The sequence below is a fragment of the Pogona vitticeps genome, chromosome 6 (assembly GCF_051106095.1).
Source record: "Pogona vitticeps strain Pit_001003342236 chromosome 6, PviZW2.1, whole genome shotgun sequence".
Classification (NCBI taxonomy): domain Eukaryota; kingdom Metazoa; phylum Chordata; class Lepidosauria; order Squamata; family Agamidae; genus Pogona; species Pogona vitticeps.
In genome coordinates, this window is record NC_135788.1 from 100646946 (window position 1) to 100670474 (window position 23529).

At 42.4% G+C, this 23529-nt stretch overlaps 1 protein-coding gene across 2 annotated transcripts in view; it reads right to left on the minus strand.

The window, feature by feature from the left end:
- Window positions 1-23402, minus strand: part of PRRG2 (proline rich and Gla domain 2) — a 31757-nt gene extending 8355 nt beyond the window's left edge. The window contains exons 1-6 of one of the 2 annotated variants that reach the window (XM_073004397.2): window positions 22430-23402; window positions 18842-18943; window positions 17377-17489; window positions 14512-14675; window positions 3353-3398; window positions 2118-2244 (exon numbers count right to left, since the gene is read on the minus strand). In XM_073004397.2, coding sequence (XP_072860498.1) covers window positions 2118-2244; window positions 3353-3398; window positions 14512-14675; window positions 17377-17482 — 443 coding nt within the window. In that variant the 5' untranslated portion in view covers window positions 17483-17489; window positions 18842-18943; window positions 22430-23402. The remainder of the gene's footprint in view (window positions 1-2117; window positions 2245-3352; window positions 3399-14511; window positions 14676-17376; window positions 17490-18841; window positions 18944-22429) is intronic. The other variant, XM_020794003.3, reaches the window with a different exon arrangement.
- Window positions 23403-23529: the final 127 nt, after the last annotated feature.

Sequence of the window (23529 nt, forward strand, 5' to 3'; positions counted from 1 at the left end):
ACACAAGCAAAGTAAGAGGTGTTTTCTCCTATAACACTGGGAAAGGTACCACATTTAACCACATTAAATCAAGCCTGGAAAACTACTGGTTTTTAGCAATGATCATAGTACTGTTCACTTGTCAGCAATATCCCTGCTACTTCTTACATCAGAAGTCTGCAACTTGCAGGCAGCCACACAAGGCCATTTGGAAAACCCTTGCCACACCCTCAAAATCACACCACTGAAATTGTACCAAAGTGTAGCACCAAATAGGGAAACCACACTTAAAGCAAAGGTACTTACTTTAAATGATGCTTTCTCCATTTATTGTCATATTTTAGCAGCCAACGGCTGAAAGCCATTTAAAGCAAACCATATTTTTTATTTAAATGGACTTTCTTGATTGCTAACAAAACTGTGGCTACAGTGTGGGTGGATTGGAGGGGGGACTGATTTTCAGAGACAATAAATTTGCCTACCCATCTTACACCAATTGAAGAGTCCAGAAGAGATTAAAAACCAGTCTCAGCCAGATCTGCTGTCTATCAACAGCATTTCATCTTATTTGTGTTTAATCTGAGTTAGTTCACACACTCATCCAGTTCATTACAAAATACAGGCGATGTTCAGGTGTATGGACCACTTCCTTAGAATTACGTAGATGCGTATTGATGGCATCTTATGCCAAATTTCTGGAAAACAATTGCTAGCTTTTTCATGTAGATGCTAAATCAAGTACTATAGAGATGATGGGACAGAACCCTGTAGGTTAACACAGATCAAGGGCCATGGTGCCAGACAATTGCCCTCTAGGACCACCTTCTGAACATAACCTGACAGGAAGGAAACACTGCAATATAGTGCTCCCAAGGCCCTGCAAAGTGCAGAAAGGTATTATCAAAGGCTGCTGGGAGGCCTAATACAAGACAATGGAGAGATCCAAGGGACTTTATAGATCCATAGTTCCCATCCCTCACCTCTCAATTTAAGTGATTCACAGGGACAATCAATACAGTCTCCGACCCATATCAGGCTGGCTGAAATGGGTCCAGATAATCAGTACCATCCAAACACATGTGAGCCAGAATGTTATTGGGGTTTTACTCCTGAGTAAGGAGAATTGCATAAATCAAGGCAGAAAATGGTAGCTGATTAACAAGGTGCAGCTCATGTGCCAGCTTGTGTAGGCAGTCATGTGACTAACACCTGACCTGCCATGTGAGTGGCACCTTGTTAAGTAGCTACAATTTGCTACCACGACTTAGGCAATTACATTTATTCAAGAGTAAAACCCATTCTGGCCCTGGAGCTGCAAGATGACCAGTCTCTTATCACCATAGCTAAGAACATTATTCATTCATTTCACAGCCATTTAACTCCCTCTTTGACCATTTCCTTCCTCTAAAGCAGCCATAGATAGTTGCCAAGTGAACACAATACTTCAAGCGTCTGATGAAAACACTGAAGTCATAAGACCCCTTGTTTCTGCTGCCTACAAAGTTACACTGCTAGTCCTCAAGGAACTGAACTTTCTGTTAGCACTGCAGAAGTCATGCTGTTTTGAAAACACTGCAAGTGCCCCCCCCAATAACCTTCAGCTTGGGTGGGGGTGGAAATTTGAAAGGATGACATTTGGATATCACTGGCACCATGCCCTCAGTGGGTCCGCCTTTTTGCTCTCATTCTGCTGGCGTTGATCATTTTGCCCCATTCAAGAAACAAAACCCCATGAATCTGACATTCTAGTAGTACAAAAGTCCTTCCCCCTTATTGTTTCTTGTGCAAACCGCACAAACCTAAATATGAATTTATATGACTGAGCAATACAAATCTTCCAATGTTCATAACTCTGGAGGATTTTCAATAAATAATATGATAGAAAGGACCATCCAGCACAGCTTTTCCTAGTTTGGCTATATATTAAATCTAAATTGCCTCTAAAGCTGCTATTTACCCCATTGGGAGAAAAGGTGCAGAAGAAAAAGGAATAACCGCATCCCGTGTCAATTACAAGAGAGCTGGTCAAGGATACAGTTCTAGTCTGGGTGTAGGCCACTGGGACTGTTTCTCTCTTTCCCTGTTATCTCTCTCTCACACACACAAAACACCATCTCCCTTTGGTCCCTAACTCATACCTGGACCGATTCCTCTCTTTAGCCCGGTATCTGAAACAATACAAGGCCACAACTGCAAACATGACCAGAGAAAACAATGCTGCGATGAGGCCAGATACCAAACCAGCTACGTCCACGCCAGGGGTTCCTGGGGAAACAGGAGAAATTAAGGGGAGCTTAATTGCAGTAGATATGCTTGCCTTGCCTTGATGTAACTTGAATGTAGAAATGGGGATCTGCATATAGAGAGATGGGAATTCCCTCCCTCCCTCCTTTATCCCGCAGTCCTCTGTGGCCCTCTTTGGTGGTGGGGGCATGATCATGACCCTTGTCATCCTTAGATCCCCAGCCATACTAGCACTAGGTGGAGCTTTGGCACAAGGCATTTCAACCAGTATCTTATCATTCTGCCAGTTCATGTTGTTTTTTAGCTCATATTCTATACTAGCCAACAAATACTGTTAAGTCTGCAAGTATTACTATATTAATACAAGCAATTATATCTAATCACTCCACCCTGGTCACACTCACCACCATATCGTAAATCATTTCATTAACAGGGCTTGGAATGTCTACTTTTTTGGGGACTACCACTTCTAGAATCTCTCACCCGGCATGGTCCCTGGCCATGCGAGATTCAGGGAAATGTAGTCCTCCATGTAACTTTTCTAAGCTCTGCTAATAAAGAAGGGTATGTTAAATGGCCACAAAAGGTTCCATCTATTGTACCTCTAGGGCAGCGATGGGGAACCTATGGCACGCGTGCCACACCTGGCACGCAGAGCCCTTTCTGTGGACATGCGAGCCATAAGTTACTGGATTGCTACTCCCCCAACCCCACAGCCAGACCTCAGGAGGTGGCTGCAGCCATGGTGCTGGCGCATCGGCAGGTGGCAGGCCAGGACCCAGAGCAGCTGGCACTGGCGGCGGATCCAGAGTGGGATCTCAAGGCACCTCTGTGCCCAGGATTTGCCCTTCTGCCACCCCTTTTGGTTCTGCTGCTGCCACTTCCAGTTCTGCAGCATGCTGCCTGCTGGTGGTTTTTTTCCCCCCAGTTTGACTACTCAGGCCCAAAAAGGTTCACCGCCACTGCTCTAGGGGATAGAAAAACCAAAATCTTCTGTTATAACATAGAAAGGTCTTTTGGTAAATAGAACAGGAGCTTCCCTCGTCCTAGTATTAGCTGATTCAGGATAGATAATGAGGTGTAAAGAAAGAGAGACAGCAGGTGGGCTGCTTTTTTGGCATTTACTCACCTGCTCCTCCTTTCCCATTGTGTGGGTAGGTTTCCCAGAACTGCTCCTGCAAGACAGAACCAAAACAGAGCATTAATATGACATTGGTGAAAAACAACAGCTTTCTCACCCTAAATGGCTTCAGTTCAGGATATCTGGGGGGGCTGCCTCCTCACATATCAGCTTGCTTACTCCCTATAGTCTAATAGCATCTAAGGGCATTACAGTATTTCTGTCCCAACAGAGTCTCATGACTGAAGGGAACAAGAGGATGGACCTTCTCTGTGGCCACACCTGAGCTGTGAAAATTATTTACTCCAATAGCTTAGTCTGCAACATCTTTGATAGCATTCTGTCATTGACAGCATTCTGTAAATACAGTAGAACTCCCATATCTGCAGGATCAGTATCAACAGTTTCATTTATCCGTGGTTTAAATGTATTAAAAATATTAAGAGAAAAACATGTATTACAAGAACCGGCCACTAGAGGGAGGCACAGACCATGCTATGAATACTTGTTAGTGAAGAATACATACCCCGTTTCTCCAAAAATAAGACCTAACCTGAAAATAAGCCCTAATATGATTTTTCAGGATGCTTGTAATATAAGCCCTACCCCCCAAATAAGCCCTAGTTAAGTGACACCCTGCCCTTCACCATTGCGCAGCAACCAGAAGTATATGACATGACTGTATTTGAATCAGTATAGATGGTTGTACATGAAAAAAATAAAATGTAGCTCCATTGATGTTTGCTATTCGGGAGGTCCCTCAGGCTTCCACCAGCTTCTCTCCATTCGAGATGATGTATGGATGGAACCCCAGAGGAATCCTAGATCTAGTAAAAGATAAGTGGGAGATTGGGAAGGATGAAGCCCAAATAGTGGTGCAGCAGGTGACTGAAATGCACGAACACTTACGGAAGGTGGCAGAGATAGCGAGGGAGAACTTACAAAGGGCTCAACAGGGACAGAAGAGGAGATAGGATTCAAAGGTCAAATCTAGACTGAACCCAGGCAGAAAGTATTACTGTTGATGCCTGCAGAAAATGCTAAGTTATTTGCCAAGTGGCAGGGCCCGTATGAGGTCCTTCGGAAAGTAGGACCTGTAGATTATGAAATACTGATGCAGGATAAGAAGAAGAAAGGGATCTTCCATGTAAATCTATTGAAAGAATGGAGAGGGAAGCATTATGGGGAGAAATAGGAGAGGGGAATTTCAGCCCAGAAGCTAAGAGTTGTCTGCAGAAGGATTTAAGAATTACTATAAGCGAGGATTTGGACAAAAGACAACAGAAACAATTGAAAGACAAGAATTCCAGGATGTTTTTTGAGGATTACTGGGTCACACAACCCTAATAGAACATCCAATTAACACAACACCCCAGGTAGTGGTGTGGTCAGGAGGAAGGAATTGGCATCATCACCTAAAGGAGACCATTAACAGAGAGATTGAAGAGATGCTAGAACTAGGGGTGATAGAGCCATCACATAGCCCTTGGCGAAGCTACCCGGTGGTGGTTCCAAAGTCAGATGGGAGTGTACGATTATGTATAGATTTTAGGAGGCTGAATGAGGTATCCAAGTTTGATGCTTACCCTATGCCCAAGATAGAAAATCTGCTGGAGAAGATAGGAAAGGCGGAGTACCTGACATCTTTAGATCTCAAGAAAGGGTATTGGCAGATCCCTTGAGAGAAGAAGATAAGGAGAAGATGGTCTTTGTCACACCTAAGGGGCTGTTCCATTTCTCCCGAATGCCATTTGGGTTGCATGGAGCTGTGGCTACCTTTCAGAGATTGATGGACAGGGTGTTAGAACCAGTGAGGGAATTCTTAGGTGCCTATATTGATGACATACTGATCTATAGTAACAGTTGGGAGGAACACCTAATCCATCTTCGCAGAGTGTTGACAGAACTGGGGAAGGCAGGACTGAGAGTGAACCCTGTAAAGTGTAAGATAGCATGGAAGGGAGTAACGTTTTTAGGCTTCCAAGTGGAACAAGGGAAGATCCAGCCGGTATCAGATAAAGTTGATAAGGTAACCACCTGGGTCATTCCCCAAACTAAGAAGGAGGTGCAACAATTTTGGGACCTGGCTGGATATTATCACCAGTTTGTCCCCAACTTCGCAGAGATAGCTGCCCTCTTATTGATTTAACTAGGAAGAGAAAAATCAAATAAGGTAATCTAGGGAAAGCGGGAACAAAGGGCAGAAGTTAAAGGAGATATTGGCAGAACTACCAAGCAGATATGCTCCTGATTTCAACTTACCTTTTATAGTGCAGATGGATGCCTCGGACAGGGGAATAGGGGCAGTGTTGTCACAAAAGAAAGGGGAAGTGGAGTAGCCGGTGATGTATCTCAGTAAAAAATTGAATGCCCGAGAACAGAAGTATGCTACCATTGAAAAGGAAGCCTGAGCAGCTAAATGGACAATTCAGACACTCAGATATTATCTGTTGGGATCTCGTTTCACATTGGTCACAGATCACGCCCCATTGCAATGGTTGAATTGGATGAAGGATACTAATCCTAGGTTGACACGTGGGTACCTGAGTCTACAACCATTTACGTTCAAAGTACAGTATAAAAAGGGAAAGCACTTACGCTAACTCTGATTATTTTTCTTGACAGGGAGAATGGGACGGCAAGACAGAAGAGAGGACGGCCCACTCGTTGGGGTGTGTGTGAAAGACAGAAGGCTGGTGTGCCATTCTCAGCAGATGATAGAAAGGTGGAGACATCCAAGTCTGTAGAGGGAGAAATCATAAAAATGGAGGAGGATGAATTCGAGGGAAAGAAAGCCATAGAGATGTGCTCGGTGGAGGAGAAGGAGGGAGACAAAGGAGAGGGGTAAGATCTGATATTATGGGAGGAAGCTATAAAAGGAGGGGGAGAAGAGCGGGAATTTAGAATCGAAGTGGGCAAGAAAGATGGGAGCATGAAAGACCGCACGGTACAGACTGACAGGATAGAAGACCACACTAATAAGGTCTGTGACTTGCTAAAGGACTTCCCAAACCTCAAGACGGGTGGAGGATTGCTCCCTGATCCCTCTTCTCCCCGGAGTGGAGAGAGGGTTGACAAGCCCCTAGAATGGATGGTTGTGGTTTACCCCCCCGAAACCAAGGTGGAGGTAGGTAGGTGATCCATCCCGGTCCTTTATGCTAGTGGTTCCCAACTTTGGGCCTCCAGATGTTTTTGGACTTCAACTCCCAGAAACCCTGGCCAGCAGAGGTGGTGGTGAAGGCTTCTGGGAGTTGTAGTCCAAGAACATCTGGAGGCCCAAGATTGGGGACCACTGCTTTATGCAATACCCCACCCAAGGAGGGGGATTGGATGAGGCATCTGTGTTGTGGGATGGTGTGTTCAGTGAGGAGTAATCCGATGCGGCAGATGTCAGACCGAGAACGCTTTGGTGCAGCCTCTAAGTGAGAGAAGGAGTGTACGCATCAGAACCGAAGTTGTTAAGTTATGGACTGATACCTGAGTTGAGTAATGTTGACCCGTTTAGTAATGTTAACCAAGAAACAGAAGAGAATAAAGTAAAATTTGTTGGACAGTTAAAGTCACCTCCGTCTCTCATTCCCGCCAAAATGAAGGAACCATCACAGATTTCTGAAGAACCCAATCACAGGCACCATCCTGTCCTTTATTTTAGGCAGGAAAATGACTTGTGCTGACTTTCCATCCCATAATCCACAGTCTTCTCTCTCTCTCTCCCCCTCTCTCTTTTTTTTACTCTCTCCGGGAGAGACTCTCAGCTCTCCTCTCATACTCTGCGACTAACATATCTCATAATTATACTCTCTAAGTAAATGAGCCGTGCAATCAAAAAACAATTAGCGCAATGCATTCCGTTTGGAGACTGTTCTTAGTGCAGACATTTAAGCTCAAGCAAATTGGATGTCTCCAAGCTTTTCCCCAGTGTGAAACCCATTTCAGCAACAAAATTTGCATGCTTCCACCCTAGTGGCTATGCCATAGATCATCTAACAAGAGAATAATAACCACATTTTGGGTGATGGGGACACTTTAACTTGCTGCTGAAGGCTGGACTTCTCTAAACGCAAAAGTATAAAGCCTAGGGCCCTTTAAGCTGCCCCAAAGGATCATTGCCAAAATATCTGAATAAGAGAGTCCATTACTTCCTGTTCTTTCCCAGTGAGAGAGTAGAGCCAGCACTACCAGCACTATCTACCATTAGACAGAGTGAAACAGTTGCCCATGGGATCAGATGCTAGTAGGCATCAGAAAGTATTGACAGTGAGAACGGTTTGCTCTGTGGCTCAATCTGTACCCTCGAAGCTTGTCTGTTGCCTCCAGATAGGGTAGAAGACATTGCTCCATTAGCAGTCCTTAAGAAAGATTCAACTGCCTGTATCGCCAGCTTTTGTACACACAAAGGGGAATTATCTTGATCTTTGCCTCCAGCAGTAGAATGTCTTATGTCATCCCCAAAATAATTTTTAATTTCCAAAATTATGAGTGAAAGAGAAACAATTAGTAAAAGTGAAAGAAGAAAATGCCAAAACAAGATTATCATTGAACATCAAGAAGACTAAAATCATGACAACAGTTGGATATACACAACTTTGACATTGACAAGGAAGAAACCGAAGTGGTTAGAGATTTGGTACATGTCGGTTCAGTCATGAATCCAAATGGAGACTGCAACCAAGAAATCATAATAAGACTAAGACTTGGAAGGGCAACAATGAAGTACAGTGGTGCCTCACACAGCGAGGTTAATCCATTCCGGATTAACCCTCGCTGTGTGAAACATCGCTGTACGGAAAGAAAAAAGCCATTGGAATGCATTAAACTTAGTTTAATGCGTTCCAATCGGCTGATTTACTCACCGTACAGCGATGTTCCTCTATGGCCGGCAGCCATTTTCGCGCCCTCCCCTCGCTGAACGAGGGCGCGAAAATGGCTGCGATCAGCTGTTCCGCGGCTTCAAAATGGCCGCCAGAACAGCCGAAAGGGCCGGGCGCAGCGTTTTCGCGCCCTTGGTAAGCGAGGGGAGGGCGTGAAAACGCTGTGTGCAGCCATTTCGGCTGTTCCGGCAGCGTTTTCACGCCCTCCCCTTGCTTACCAAGGGCGCGAAAACGCTGCGCCCCCCCCTTTCAGCTGTTCCGGCAGCCATTTTGAAGCCGCGGAACAGCTGATCGGCGGGTTGCAAAGCGAAGGTTGGTAAGCGAACTGCTTACCGACCTTCGCTCTGCGATTTTCGCCCATTGGGGCCATCGCTCTGCGATCGCATTAGCGATCGCAAAAGTGTCACCGTAGAGCGAATTCATCGCTCTACGGGGCGCTCGTTCTGCGAGGCACCACTGTAACTAGAAAAGTTGTGTCACTGGAGACCAAAACCAAGATCATCCATACTGTCATATTTCCAGTCATCATGCATAGGTGTGAAAGCTAGACAGTAAAGAAACCTGACAAGAAAAAAAAACCTGATTTGTTTGAAATGTGGTGCTGGAGGAGAGCTTTGTGGACACCGTGGACAAACAAGAGGGTCCAAGATCAAAGCAAGCCTGAACTATCTCTGGAGGAAAATTTTTGAAACTGAGACTGTCCTACTTTGGGCACATCAAGAGAAGATAAGGATTGTTAGGAAAAGACAATAATGCTGGAAAAGTTTGAAGGCAGCAGGAAAAGAGGAAGACCAAATAAGAGATGGATTGACTCCCTAAAGGAACCACATGCTTGAGTTTGCAAGAGCTGAGCAGGGGGGTTGAGGACAGGGCATCCTGGAGATGACTTATTCATGGGGTTGCCATAATTTGAGGTCGACAGCATATAACAACAACAAAATGATGAGGGAATGGGGGAGGGAAAATTATGTTTAATTTCTAAAATGAAAGGGCAATAGTTCTGATCCTAACTCAATGAACTAAAGAACTGCAGTAGGAGAGAGTCTAGCCCCTGAGTTACCCATCAACAAGAACTGGGCACAAAGTACTCTCGGAAGTACTGTCCCCAATTCCCACTTGCTACAACGTCACTCCCTCTGCACAAGCTTTTCCGCTATCATTTCTGCCTTCAGCCCAAGTGTCTAGTCCCTTCCTTGGGTATGATGGCAGTGGCAACAGCAGCAGCACCACCGATGATCTCTACAGTGACCCTACCAACTGTGCTTTGCTCTGAAAACCCCTCAGAACAAACAGCCCTGGCAGACATTGGACTCTACTGCAGCACTGGCTACATTTTTATAGGATTCTAGAAGCTGTTGTCCAAAGTCACACTTGTATGCTGTAGTCTAGATAGTGTTTTAATTCCACACAATGTCACAGAATGGGTTGAGCTCAAATTAAAAGTGTGGTTAGATCTAGCTGTTCAACGTTCCTCAGAGTTCTGGGCCAATAAAACAAACACATCAAGGATCTCACAGAGTTCCCAGTGTTAGGCTCTGTCTGAGGATCCCACAGGCCCTATCTCTGTTGTAAGCAACCTGTTCGTCTTCTATATAGAACCCAAAGGAATTACCTGTCCAATGCAAATCATGACCACTCCCCCAACCTGGCCTTTATTTCATTTCATTCACTAGCAATTCACAACATGAACTCAAGAGGGCAACATCCTATCAGGGAAAAAAAGACTCCGGCATCAAGAACAGACATTGGTTTCCCCTACCTGTAACAAACTGTATCCAGATTTGACTCTTGCTAATGAAGGTTCATTACACACCAAATTAACCTTTACCAGAGGACCATGCTTGCATTGTTCAAACAGGTTAACAGCTACTCCTTAACTACTAAGTTAACAATGGTAAAAAGCCGATTCTCTGTAAAGTGGCTCAATTAAACACCCCTTGGTAAATCTTAAAGCAGTGTATCTGGCACTATGTGAAATGTAAAGTGTCCAAGCAACAAGCATTCTGTCTTTAATTAAAAGCAGAAAACAATTAAGATTCTCAATTGGTTGTTTACATATAAGAATTTGTGTTATGTAACCATGCAAGTGTTTAAAATGCCACAGCTCAAGCTGCTACCTGTAATTACACAGATGGGGAGATGTGTCACATTTAATAAGGGATCAAATGGCTCCATTGTAAGTACTGGAACAGAAAGAAGAATTTAAGCAAATGCAGATTCTGTTGTCATGCAGGTCCGACAGTGGAAAATACTACCGGCTCTAGACAGCTACCTTTTCTCATTGAATCTAAAGTCACACTTATTAAACAAGTAGAGAGTTATGGAGCAGCTTATAACCTCCTCTAGCACTGTGTCACAAGGAGTTATGTGGTACCTTGAGACACAGGTAAGGAAGCTTTGGCTCCCTATATGAGTAGACTATGTTGATGTTGTTTTGGTTATTAGTGATCCTGGACTGCAAGGAGAACAAACCTATCAATTCTAAAGGAAATCAATCCTGAGTGCTCACTGGAAGGACAGATCCTGAAGCTGAGGCTCCAATACTTTGGCCATCTCATGAGAAGAGAGGACTCCCTGGAAAAGACCCTGATGTTGGGAAAGTGTGAAGGCAAGAGGAGAAGGGGACGACAGAGAATGAGATGGTTGGACAGTGTCACCGAAGCTACCAACATGAATCTGACCCAACTCCGGGAGGCAGTGGAAGATAGGAGGGCCTGGCGTGCTCTGGTCCATGAGGTCACGAAGAGTCGGACATGACTAAATGACTAAACAAACGAAAGAACGATTGTATATTGTAACATTGATTTTTATGATTTTTGTAGAACCATGATGTTTGATTTGGGGAAGGGGGTATTGTTTTAGTATGCTGTAAACTGCCCAGAGTGGCCATGCAGCCAGATTGGTGATATAAAAGTTGGGTGGGCGGATGGACAGACAGATTCCCATCGTTCCACAAGTTCAAAGTCCATTTGGAAGGCCAATATTTCCCTACGCTTGCTTTAAAAACTAATAAATGTATTGTGGCAGTCTTCAGAGAGGCAGCTGCGTTAAGCCTATTTGAGCAGCGAGATCAGCAAAATCAAAAGTTATGTGGCAATTTTAAGACTAAGAAATTGGTTTCACTGAGAGCTCTCATGGATTGTAGTCCATATCTCCACAGACACAGAACAGTTTGTATACAGTGTTCACGGTCTGGGGATCGAAGAAGGAACAGGATTAGGGATGGATAGGTAGGAACCAGGACTTAATAGGAATGACAATTGCATATTAACACCTAGTAATGAGCTGCCAAGGCGACAATGGTATTATTAACATGGACAATAAACCTTCAATATGTGGATTAACTGTAACTTCCTGGCAACAGGATGATGCAAATAACAGTAGTTCTCAGGGTTTAGTTTTACGAATTAAGTTTTACAACAAATGCTTTTTATCCATTTAGGGGAAAAAACTAAAGCTGAAATGTAAGCAAAACAAACCTAGTAATCAAAACAAAGCAAAGCCTTCGAGAATACATTAAACCGAGTAATCATTTACAGCAGCAGCAGTTGGTGATAACACCATTACCCTAATATGGCCAAGTTAATTAACACCTACAATGGGACAGGAAACTGGCATAGCTGTTTCTCCAGCATCATTTTGGGAATACCATGAAAAAGGAGGTGTTAACTCTCAAAGAATCATGGTTACATAAAATGCTAGCTAATTTCTTGCCAACAGTAATTTATAGCTATATGTATTAGTGGTTTTTCTGGTTTTTAAAGCATAATCATCCAGGGCTGCAGGGCTTTTGAACCACAATTACTTTCAAGTAGTACTTTGCATTTAATAATTTGTTGATGTTAAATTTTTTTAAAAATTGACATAAATAAGTGAGAATGTCAGGGAGGAAAGACAGAAAACCGCTGCTGCCTGAGGCCACAAAGGTAACATGTAAACAGATCATTTTAAAAAATTATTATTATTATCTGTGCCAAACATGTTTGCCGTTTAGACGAATGCTACAACCCCTTCTCCTCCCTTTGCCACTTGCAACACCAACACCACATTGTGCCACTGAAAATCAATGTTGCCTACCAAAATCAGCAATGCCACAGAGAAAGGCAAGAAAAAGCCATGGCTCTTATTCTTATTTTATTAGAAGAAAGGTAAAACATATTCTAAACATAATAAATCTTTTAAGAGTCAATTAAAAACATGGTTATATGTTCAGGCCTTCCCTCCTGTCAATATTTAACTCTTTTTTTCTTGTTCTTTCTTTATTTGTTCTGTTATTGTATGTGTTCTGATTGAATGCAGACTTCTATGTGTGATATTCTTATGTTTTACTGTATATATTTTTATTGGAAGCCATCCAGAGTGGTCGACCAGACCAGATGGACGGGATATAAATCAAATCAAATCAAATCAAATCAAATCAAATCAAATCAATCAATCAATCAATCAATCAATCAATCAATCAATAAATAATCCTTCTGGAAGAAAAGGCATAGGCAGTTGTGGATGATGACAGGAATTGACAAAATATTGCCTTTGTCATTATCATCATCATTTACATTTATAACCCTCACCTTTTCCACTATAGTGTTCCAGGTGGCTTAAAATCATAAAGCATAATTTAAAACACAGTGAAAACAAGTTCAGCCACAAAAATCACTATATATCAAATTAACACTGTAAAAAAAAACCAGAATCAATAAAGCTATAAACAGCAAATGTTCTCTCAATAAATTAAACACTATCAAAGGTCAATGTTAAAAGATGTATATCCACATCTTTCTACAAACAGGAAGAATGGAAGCTGTTTGCAGCTTTGAGGGAAGTGCCTTCCACGCTCTTGAGGCCATGCAGGAAAAAGGTCTCTCACATGTGCCTCTTGATTGTGGCTGCTCTCTGCAACAGCTGGCCTTTTTAAGAGGGTTTTTCCTTAAGATCTTAACATCTGGACAGGTTTGTAATAAGGTAAAGGTAAAGGTTCCCCTTGACAATTTTTGTCCAGTCGTGTCCGACTCTAGGGGGCGGCGCTCATCCCGCTCTTCAAGCCATAGAGCCAGCGTTTGTCCGAAGACAATCTTTCCGTGGTCACATGGCCAGAGTGATTTAGACACGGAACGCTGTTTACCTTCCCACCGAGGTGGTCCCTATTTATCTACTCGCATTTGCATGCTTTCGAGCCGCTAGGTTGGCGGGAGGTGGGACAGGCGACGGGTGCTCATTCCATCGCGTGGATTCGAACTTACGACTGCTGGTCTTCTGACCCTGCAGCACACAAAGGCTTCTGCGGTTTAGCCCACAGCGCCACCATGTCCCTTTGTAATAAGATGGTCCCTTAAATAGCCAGGCCTCAAGTTGTTGGCACTTTGAAGGTTAAAACCAACGCCCCAAATTGGGCTTGGTAAGCAACTGGCCACCCAATTGTAGGTCTTTCATTACTGGGATTTTATGCTCGCAATACCATACAGCTTAGTCTATTGTTTTCAAGGGCAGCCCCACATAAAGCACATTGCAGTAGTCAAGATGCAGTATAACTAAGGCATCTTATGACTGTTGCCCACTCAGGTTGACACAGCTGGGACATAAAACAGAGTTGGGCCCCCACCTGTTAGGGTGTTTATATAATCAGGCTGATATTTTGGAACTGCACAACAGTGATATGTGCAAAGGGGGACATGGTGTGGGGATGAACCCTACTCCTTTCACCTGCCCTTTGCTTGCATCGATGAGGGCTACAACTGCAATGCACTTTATAAATTACATTATATCAATATATTTTTCTCCTAGTCCAGCTATAGCACTAAACTGATACACCATTGATTCAAATGCTTGTGACCTGTCAATTCAGTGTTATTTCACTTGTTAAACACTAAAAAAAGAGGAAAAAATTGAACATTAGTGAAAGAGGCAGTAGGAGAGTGGTAAGGAAAGGGGGCTGTGTGACCTACGGCCACTTGAAATGCACTTTCCTGGGATAATTAAATGTTTCTGAGTGAACAGTGACAACAATCTAAGTGTTAGGATGTGATACACATCAATCCTAAACAGCCTTCCGTGGAGTCATGGCCTTATTCTTTAAGTAACAAAATACTTTTTGTTGGTTATGTTGCAAGACACTAACATGGCTATCCCCCCTCAAAAGATTTGAAATGTTCAAGTTGCACCTATAATTTGGCTGGCATATGTCAAGTATCTTCACATTTGTACCAATGTCTGTATGTTCTCCCCACCCACCACTTTGGAAATGCATAACTGATCACTCTGTCTTAGTTCCAGGCCCCTTCTTTTCCCCCCATACTCAACTGTTTTGAAATTATCCTCAAAGACTTCTCGGGCTTCTTCGTAGTTGCAAACTTCCTCGATGCACTCACGCTCCAGGTTGTCCGGGACGACTAACTCAAAATCCCAGTGATTATAAAGAAGTTTACGGCCCAGGAATCTGTGTGCAGTCAAGTCATCTAGGAACACTGAGAACAGGAAGCTGCCATTATTATCTTGAAGTTTAGAAGAACAAGATCTTTGTGTTCTCATTGAAAGAAAGGAGGATTATAAAAGATTACCGTGTCAGATTGGGAGCAAGTGAAAACACACAAGCAGACCCTGAATTCTGTGACAGGAGACTCGAAGCAGAGCTTCAAAAAATAAGGTTTGAAGACTTTGACATTCCAAGTTTCTGGTTCGAACAAATTTGAATGGGTTGTATTGTTCTTGAGTTTCCCACAAAGAAAAGAGATGTGACCAGGGATGTTGGCAAGTCTTTAGGTTCAAGTCCCAAGTCCAAGTCTTTGGTCCCAAACCCCAAGTCCCAAACCCCAAGTCAGAGTCCCTATTAAAAGACTTCGAGTTGCAGAGCCAGAAGGGACCCTCTGGATCATTGAGAACAGCCTCTGTCCAGGAGGCACAGTGGGAATTGAACTCCCAACCTCTGGCTCCACAGCCAGAGACTGAAGCCACTGAGCTATCCAGCAAAACAAGCATTTTCCCACAGAAAAAGGGGAGGGGTGGGTGGGTTCTGGCTTGTGAAGGGAGTACAAGCCACTGGGGGTAAAAATAGAGTCGAGTCACTCGTGCAACTTAAGTCCAACTTGGCAGTGAATCCCTTGCCTCCAGTCCTCTTTTATGTCTCTTCCCCCAGATCTTAAGACACTTTGCCATTTTGACAATAACATATACCTCAACACACACACACCCCAAAACCACTCTTTTCCAAGCTCTGTCTCAAAATGTGTTGGACTACTATCACCCCCATCAATCCAGTAAAGGGATCTCAGGGTCACAAATCTGAAGACCTGAGGTTGTGGAAGGCTGACACACAGATTTCACTCTGTTAGCAGGGGTTATGTGAAGAGAATTCAACAAGGTCAGGCTCCAAGGAGAGGAACCTCTGTGCCACTACCTAATTTAACCTTCAGCACCTCTCTACATCTGGCCCTAATATGTGCATGCGTAAAGGAGACATTTCTGTGGCCTTCATGGAAGATAATGCACTGAGAGCTTGTCCCATATGGTTTTGTTTCTTTCTTTGCCTTTTGTTGTCTGATATTAGATCTTGTCTGATAATGTGTTTCCAAACACCATTACTGTGGCTTTGTAACTACTTTGCTGCCTTCAGGCAAATACCTTCCCTTCATGGTTGAGCTTTCATGATTTTTTTTTTTTTTTTGGCTGCTTCTGGAAATGCAATGCTTCCCTTACATATTGTGTTCCTTGGCACATATGGAATGTGGTTGTGCAAGTGTCAGGAGCTATTAGTCGTGACAAGCCATTACTTGTGATGCATGTGTTTAGGAGTGAGAGAGGATATGCAGTGAAGGTTGAGATGCTTATTACAGTTAAAGCTAACATCTAAACAAATCATGGTGTGAATATTTCCATCTATTGCACACATTACACTACAGTATTTGTTCTTAAATGATGCAAAGGTTAAAATGTTGTTGAGGTATGAACATGTGGATAATGTTTAAAAACACAATCCTACGCTTACTTTTGAGGAAGTCCCATAGAGGAAATTAGGTACCTCAATGGCAAACCAAAGCCGATGGGTAAAAAGGTTAGGCTGAAAAATCCTTGTAAGGGTGTGACTACATTAGGAAGTCAAATAGGAACAATTCAATTTGTTGCAATTTGATACGCAGTCTGTATTACTTTTGAAATTGCAGTTAGTGCTCACAAAGGGGCTGCAGATTGATACAGGAATTCACTGTTCATACTGGATGCCTTGTGATTTGCATTCCAGCCCCTCGCCCCCTCTTTTTTACTTCCTTCCTCTGGTCCCACCTCTGCAGATCCACATACCTAAGAATATTTTTAATTAAAAAATCAGAGGACAATTGGAGGAAAGAATGTTGGGGGTATGTCTCCTGGGGCCTGATCGTCACACCCTAACTGCCAATGTCACAGAATCATCTCCTTCAGACATGCCCCTTTATAAGAACACATCACAACTAGTTGCACATGAAAAAGCCCATTTGAATCATTCCAGCTTGAAAAAGTAGAAGTTCTCCAACAGCAGAGAAAAAACCCAGTTTGGGAGCGAGTGAGCGAGTGAGTGAGCAAGCAAGCAAGCAAGCAAGCAATTAAGCAATTAAGAAATTAAGAAAGAAAGAAAGAAAGAAAGAAAGAAAGAAAGAAAGAAAGAAAGAAAGAAAGAAAGAAAGAAAGAAAGAAAGAAAGAAAGAAAGAAAGAAAGAAAGAAAGAAAGAAAGAAAGAAAGAAAGAGAAAACAAGGCTGGACCATTTCAAATCAGCCTTTGCATCATGCAGTCAGTAAAAAAATATTTTGAAATCACCCACTTTATAAGCAAAGCAAATCCCACGGTATTTTGCCATGCAAGCTGCACTCTGAGCTCATACTGGAGTTCCAGAATTCAAATCAGTTCAGAAACAGAAACACTGCCAGTGGGAAAACTGGTGCTTCACCATTGACCTTCAAAATCAATTTCCAACATGCCTAGATGAGCCTAGGGTATTTTGTGACTGGGGAAACAAGTGAAATATCCAATATATTTTTGCTTCTGGATTTTAAGAAGTGTCCCATTGAACAAGGATGCAGAAAGTTTATTTTTCATGTGCCCACCCATTTGTGGAATTCTGTAGTTCAATTTTTTTTTTTAAAAAAAAGGTAATGTTCCCCTTCTACACCCATGAAAGCCTTCTTCTGCAAGTTACCTTGATCCTCCTGAGCCTGCTGATGACTGGGGTGCCTCTGGAGGGAAACAGAGAGGCCATGGGCTACAGCTTGGAACAGCAATAGAAGACATAGAGAACTCCACATGATGGCCCTTGGAAAGACAGTATGAGATGGTTGGTTACTTAAGGTCTGCCCTGGACTAAAAAGGGTGACAATACGTTGTTGTTGTTTAGTCATTAAGTCGTGTCCGACTCTTTGTGAACCCATGGACTAGAGCACACCAGGCCCTCCTGTCTTTCACTGCCTCCCGGAGTTGGGTCAGATTCATGTTGATCGCTTCGATGACACTGTCCATTATGTACCATGGGATAAACTAGTGAACTCTATGAAAGCAAAACAAAACTTATTCAGAGATCTAGCCAATTAAGAGTTACTCCCACAGAAAACAATAAAAGCAATCTAATCTAAAGCTATACTTATAAAAGTAACATATTTCCAGTGCACAGACTTCACTTTTTCTGATGTAAAAACCTAAACCCCAATTTAACAGATAATTGTAATCTTTTCACGTTTCAATCTTTTAGTTTTATTTTAAACCATATATTGGTTAATTCACCTTTTAATATTTAATTTTTTGTGTTTTTAATTGTGTGAATTTTAATGCTGTGAGCCGCTTTGGGTCCCTTTGTTGGGAGAAATGTGGCATAAAACTACTACCACTACCACTATTACTACTAAAACATTTGCTCATCTGCCAGCATTTACTTGCAGCAGAGACAGGACACAATCTATATCGTTTTGCCTAATTTAGAAATCTCCTATAAGTGATCTATTCAGACATCTAATAAGAAAATCATGCCCCTCCACAGTAGATCATGGGATAGAAAGAGTAATTAAGGAAGGTAATGTTAGAAAGAAAAAGAGCAGGCCATGCCCATTTGTAAAAATCTGTCCCTGCCCACTGCTGGCTTCAGTCTCACCTATCACTAGCAGGGATTTTCCCCCACCCCAGTTATTACACTTCTAAAATAAAATAATAATAATTCTTTCCAGAGGTTGGGATGTTATTTTTTTTTAAATACAACTCCCAGAATCTGGCTTTTTCTGAGCTTTGTCTACCCCTGCCTTGCAGAGTTCAGCTTTGCTTGTGCAGCAGGTTGTGTGGTCTACCAGATGTTGGACTGGAACCTCCATAATCTCTCTGCACTGGCGTAGCATAAATGCTATGAGTTGCATCTGGGAAACCACAGGTTCCCTAGCTGTATTGTCCAAATACAATACATTACATTTGTCCATTCATTTTATTATTATTATTTTAAAATATGTATGTACATTTTGGTAGGACACACAACAATGAGCTCAAGTTAAAGGAAGTCAGATTTCGGTTGAATATCAGGAAATTTTTTTGTAACTGTTAGAGCAGTATGACAGTGGAACCAGTTTCCTCGGGAGTTGGTGAGTGCTCCAACACAGGAGACATTCAAGAAAAACGTAGATAATCACCTTTGATTGTATTCCTGCGTTGAGCAGGGGTTTGGACCTGATGGCCTTGTAGGCCCCTTTCAACTTCACTTTTCTATGATTTTCAAGTAGGAATTCCAGTATCTAATATGAAGAGGAAACAGCTGTTATGTACAAAGGAGGTAGGAATTTCATCAGAGTCCAAGACAAGGATACAGTAGCCAACGTCCTCTTTTATTCAAGAGAGGACTTCATTTGAAGGGCTAAGAAAGGATGGCCTGCCTTTTGAATCTGTTCTTGCTTTGAGGATCTTTCCAGTTTAGGTCTGATTGAACAATAAAGAAGCATGAGGAGGGACGTCAGGGAAGCAGACATACATGCTTTTGTACTTGATTCAGATGCATTGGAATTCTGATTAAATTATAAAATATTTCTAATAATCTAAACTTGTATGTGATAATTTATATGTATAGAGGCAAAGTTATATCTAAGCCATCAATATTCCTTCCCTATTAAAACTCAGTTGGGAATTGTGCACCCTACAGGCCCAAATGGGCATGTAACAAAACTATAATCCTATTTCACCTTCCTGTCTGTCTGTCCATAAAGACAAATCCTGTTCTTATCTGAACAAAGCCACACATTCTTCTTCAGTTGTTTCCAGAGCTCTTGAAATTATATATGTAGACTGTTTTTTTTTTCTTAATTTAACCAGAAAGTTAATCATTTTCAGCCTAATGCTCACAATCTGGGTGATGTATCCCAGGATCCTTTGTAACACCATGCATTATATTGTAAAATAATTATCAAATTCCACATTGTTTTACTGCAGGAAAAAAGATCAAATAAGAGATGGACTTTCTAAAGGAACCACAGGCTTGAATTTACAAGAGATGAGCAGGGCAATTGAGGACATGACATTTTGAAGATCGCTCATTCATAGTACAGTATCACTATAAGTAGGAGGTGACTTGACTGCACATAGCAACAGCAAAGGAAGAGAAGGGAAATGTGGAGAAGGCTATAAAAGAAGGGGGAAAGGGTCACAGAATGAGAATGGAATAGACAAGGAGGAAGTCTGAAAGGGACAGTAGAAGAACAGGTGGCTGATACTAATCTAGTTGAAGTAAGAGTGTTGGAGGAAATTAACCACTTTGAGGAATGGGAGGAGGTAGTAAAAGGAGATCCTTGGAGTGGGGAACTGGTATTGTTTAGAATCCTCAAAATGGAAGCAGAAAGGATACAATCAACTCAGACCCCTCTTAAATCCTCTTAGTGGTGGTGGGGGGATGAGAGAGATGGCACTGAGCCCAGGAGGTTATTCCCTGAGAGAAGAATGAAGGAATAATAGTACCCTAGCCCAAGATACAGGAGTGGGACTGCCAAACCTCCCATTCCCCAGGAAGTTCAACAGGGAAGAGATGGAAGTTGACTGCCTGCATTCAGTGGAGTTGTATAAGCCATCCCTATTGCGGTGCAGCCTGCCTGGTGTACGCGAAGCCACTGTTGTATTCCAAGGAAAATTGGGGGACTTAATGTTGACTTTTGCTAAGGTTAAGAAGACATCCTGGGTCAGACCAACCAGACAGTTACCGAGAGGAGAGTATGTTGATTTACATTTGTTGTTGCAAGTTGATAGTATTAAAAGTAGAGGTTTAATAAAACTTGTCCTGGAGGTAAATATGGGTGAAGGAAACCTGACAGGCATGGTGGATGCAAGAGGGGAATCACATGAAGACCTTTAAGCAGTAAGTTATCCCAGGAATGCTGGTTTTTAGCTTAGAGGTTTTTAATGTTTTCCAATTGCTTTTATATTTTATTCTTTTAATCTTAATGTATGTTTAATGCTTTTTTTGGGGGGGGGAAGATATTTTTTATAGTGTCTTAAAGTTTCTTAAATTCAGAATGAATTTGACACAACTCCGGGAGGCAGTGGAAGATAGGAGGGCCTGGTGTGCTCTGGCCCATGGACCCATGGGGTCACAAAGAGTCGGACACGACTAAACGACAACGGAAGTTTCTTATTGTACCTGTTGGGAGCTGCCTTGGGTCCCAGCAGTGGTCCCCAACCTTGGGCCTCCAGATGTTTTTGGACTTCAGCTCCCAGAAATCCTGGCCACCAGAAATGGTTGTGAAGGCTTGGGAGTTGTATTCCAAGAACATCTGGAGGCCCAAGTTTGGGGACCACTATAGGAAGGAAGGATCCATAGAATAATACTAATATTATTACATTTTTTAAAAACCAGCGATGGACATTTATTGCTCTCCAAGTGTTGCTGGACTATTCCTACCATTCCCCACCACTAGCCATGGTGGCTTGGGCTAATGGCCTTAACAGCCAGCAATATCTGGAAAGGCGCTAGTTGTCCATCCCTTAGATGTATACATGGCCTCTTCAAGCAGTCAACATTCTTTATGTGCTCTGTTTTGAAATCCATACAACAACCTTATAAGGTAGGTAAGAGTTATTATCCTCCTGTGCCTAAGGTGATCAACTTATATATATATATATATATATAAATATAAATATATATATAAAAATTCCATCACCAACATGTGGCCAGGAACATAAGTCTTTTAGGCCAGGGAAGGACCCTGGGGCATGTTTTGTTATGGAGCCAGTGAACAGGCACTAGTGATCTGGGTCATGGTTTTGAGAACAGTAGTTTCATATCTATTCAATGCCTAGTTATTTTAATCATTGTCAGAGGGAGAACCTAGGATGAAACAGGTGTATTAGGCTGGTCAAAATTGTACTAAGAGTTATCTCTGTACTGCCAAGTACAATCCTATACCTGTCTCTTCCTTTTGACTTCAATGAGTATTATTCACAAATAGGTGGATATAGGATTATAGGGCATTCATGGCAGAGGCAAAATTTCCTAACCGGTAATAGCTCAGTATTTGAGATACTACGTTATTATACCTACTCCAAATGAGGTAAACTCCCTAGTTTCTACTCCCATGAGTTATACATTAACCACTCCAGACTCTACCTTAACCGCTCCAGCCTTTACCAGGTGTTTTCAATATCTTAGGTATTGCCCCATGAATGTGTATCTTGCTTGCAAGGTAAAAAAAATGGAGCTGAAAGACTATTGAAAACAATGGGATTTACTTCTGATGACATGTGTAGAAGACTTTATTGCCAGAATATAATAAAGGGATTCAATGCTTCATCCGTGAGAGTGTTCTGAAGTTCCTGTTTTTTTTCAGTTCTAGATTACTGTGAGGCTTCACACAGTTATTACAAGCTGATGTTGAAGTTAACTGCACCAAACATTTAACTTCCAGCTCTTAAGCAAAAGGTAACTAGGCTGTCATAGGAATAGAACTAGAGGAGAATATTTTAAATATTATCTTCTTTTGTAAAAGTCCAATTGTTAGTCCCAAAAAGAGTAGGCATTGTACAAGAATTAATCTTACAGAACGGTTGATTTCCCAGGATCCTATTGATTCAATGTGTCTTTTCTAGTTTGGATTAACTATTGGGTTCAGGCAATATAATTAATCAAAATAATCCCCTTAGTACTGTAAAGGCACACAAGAAAAACAGAGAGAAAAAGACACTCTCTGGAAAGCAAAGTGTTAAAAAGAAAAGCCAGTTGCCTCTGCCTGCTGCCAACTCACCTGTGCGGAAATCGTGGGTGGAAAGCAGGTACGCTGAACTGGACGGAAGCACCAAGTTGTTCCCCCAAAAAATCCTGTTTGCCCACTCTAGATAAGACAAGTGGGAACAGTGGGAAGGTCACCCAACTGTCCAGTAGATGAAGGGTAAATAGATAAAAAGCTTCATTCCAGGGCCATCTAGTTGGACAGGGAGAGGAAACCAACAGAAAATGAATGTTTCCTGAATGGAAGCAGGAACTGCCCAAGCTCCAGGTGAGAGTGGGTGGGTCTGAGGAAAGGTCACATGGAGAAGGAGATGCAGGTAAAGCCAGAGGAGGGTAATTTGGAGGAGGAGTTTGAGGCTGAGGCGCCAGAATTCCTGTGAGTGGGCAGGTAACCTTTGTTCTCTAAATGTCTAGCCACCTCCACAGAAAGCACGCTAGGGTCACAGGACACAGCCCGCAGTTTCAGAGATCACTGGCTCTCATTATGCATGTTTATCATTTTGCACACTGCACAGGTCTCCTTGGTGCTTTAGAAGCATGTTCCAGGACTCAGGTCTGAAAAAAAAAACAGATTGGCTTAAAGAAGCCCTACTTCTTCCTCATTTTTTCTTTCCCTTTGTTTGGTGTTTTGGTGTTAGTTTTGGAAGCTTAGACACAGCTCAGACAGAGTTGTAAACATATTAAACATGGTCAGGTTGATTCTGACTTATGGCAATTGTTCCTAGTGGATAGAGTGATGGACTAGAATCCTGGAGAGCAGGGTTCAAATCCCCGCTTGCCCATGAAAACTCACTGGGGGAGTGGAACTGGTAAAACAACTGACTTCTCTTGAAAGTCCTATTAGGTCACTATAAGTGAGTTTCAACTTGATGGCACAGAACACACACACACACACACACACACACACACACACACACACACACACACACACACACACACACACACACACACACACACACACACACACACACACACACACACACACACACACACACACACGACATAAAGTTCGCTGAAGTGGCTCATCATCAACCTCTCTTTCTTTTGGTGCTTTAGGATCTTAGTGTCCATAAAGCCACACAGGCAGGCTTGTGTCAAGTGGGGATTTGAAGTCCT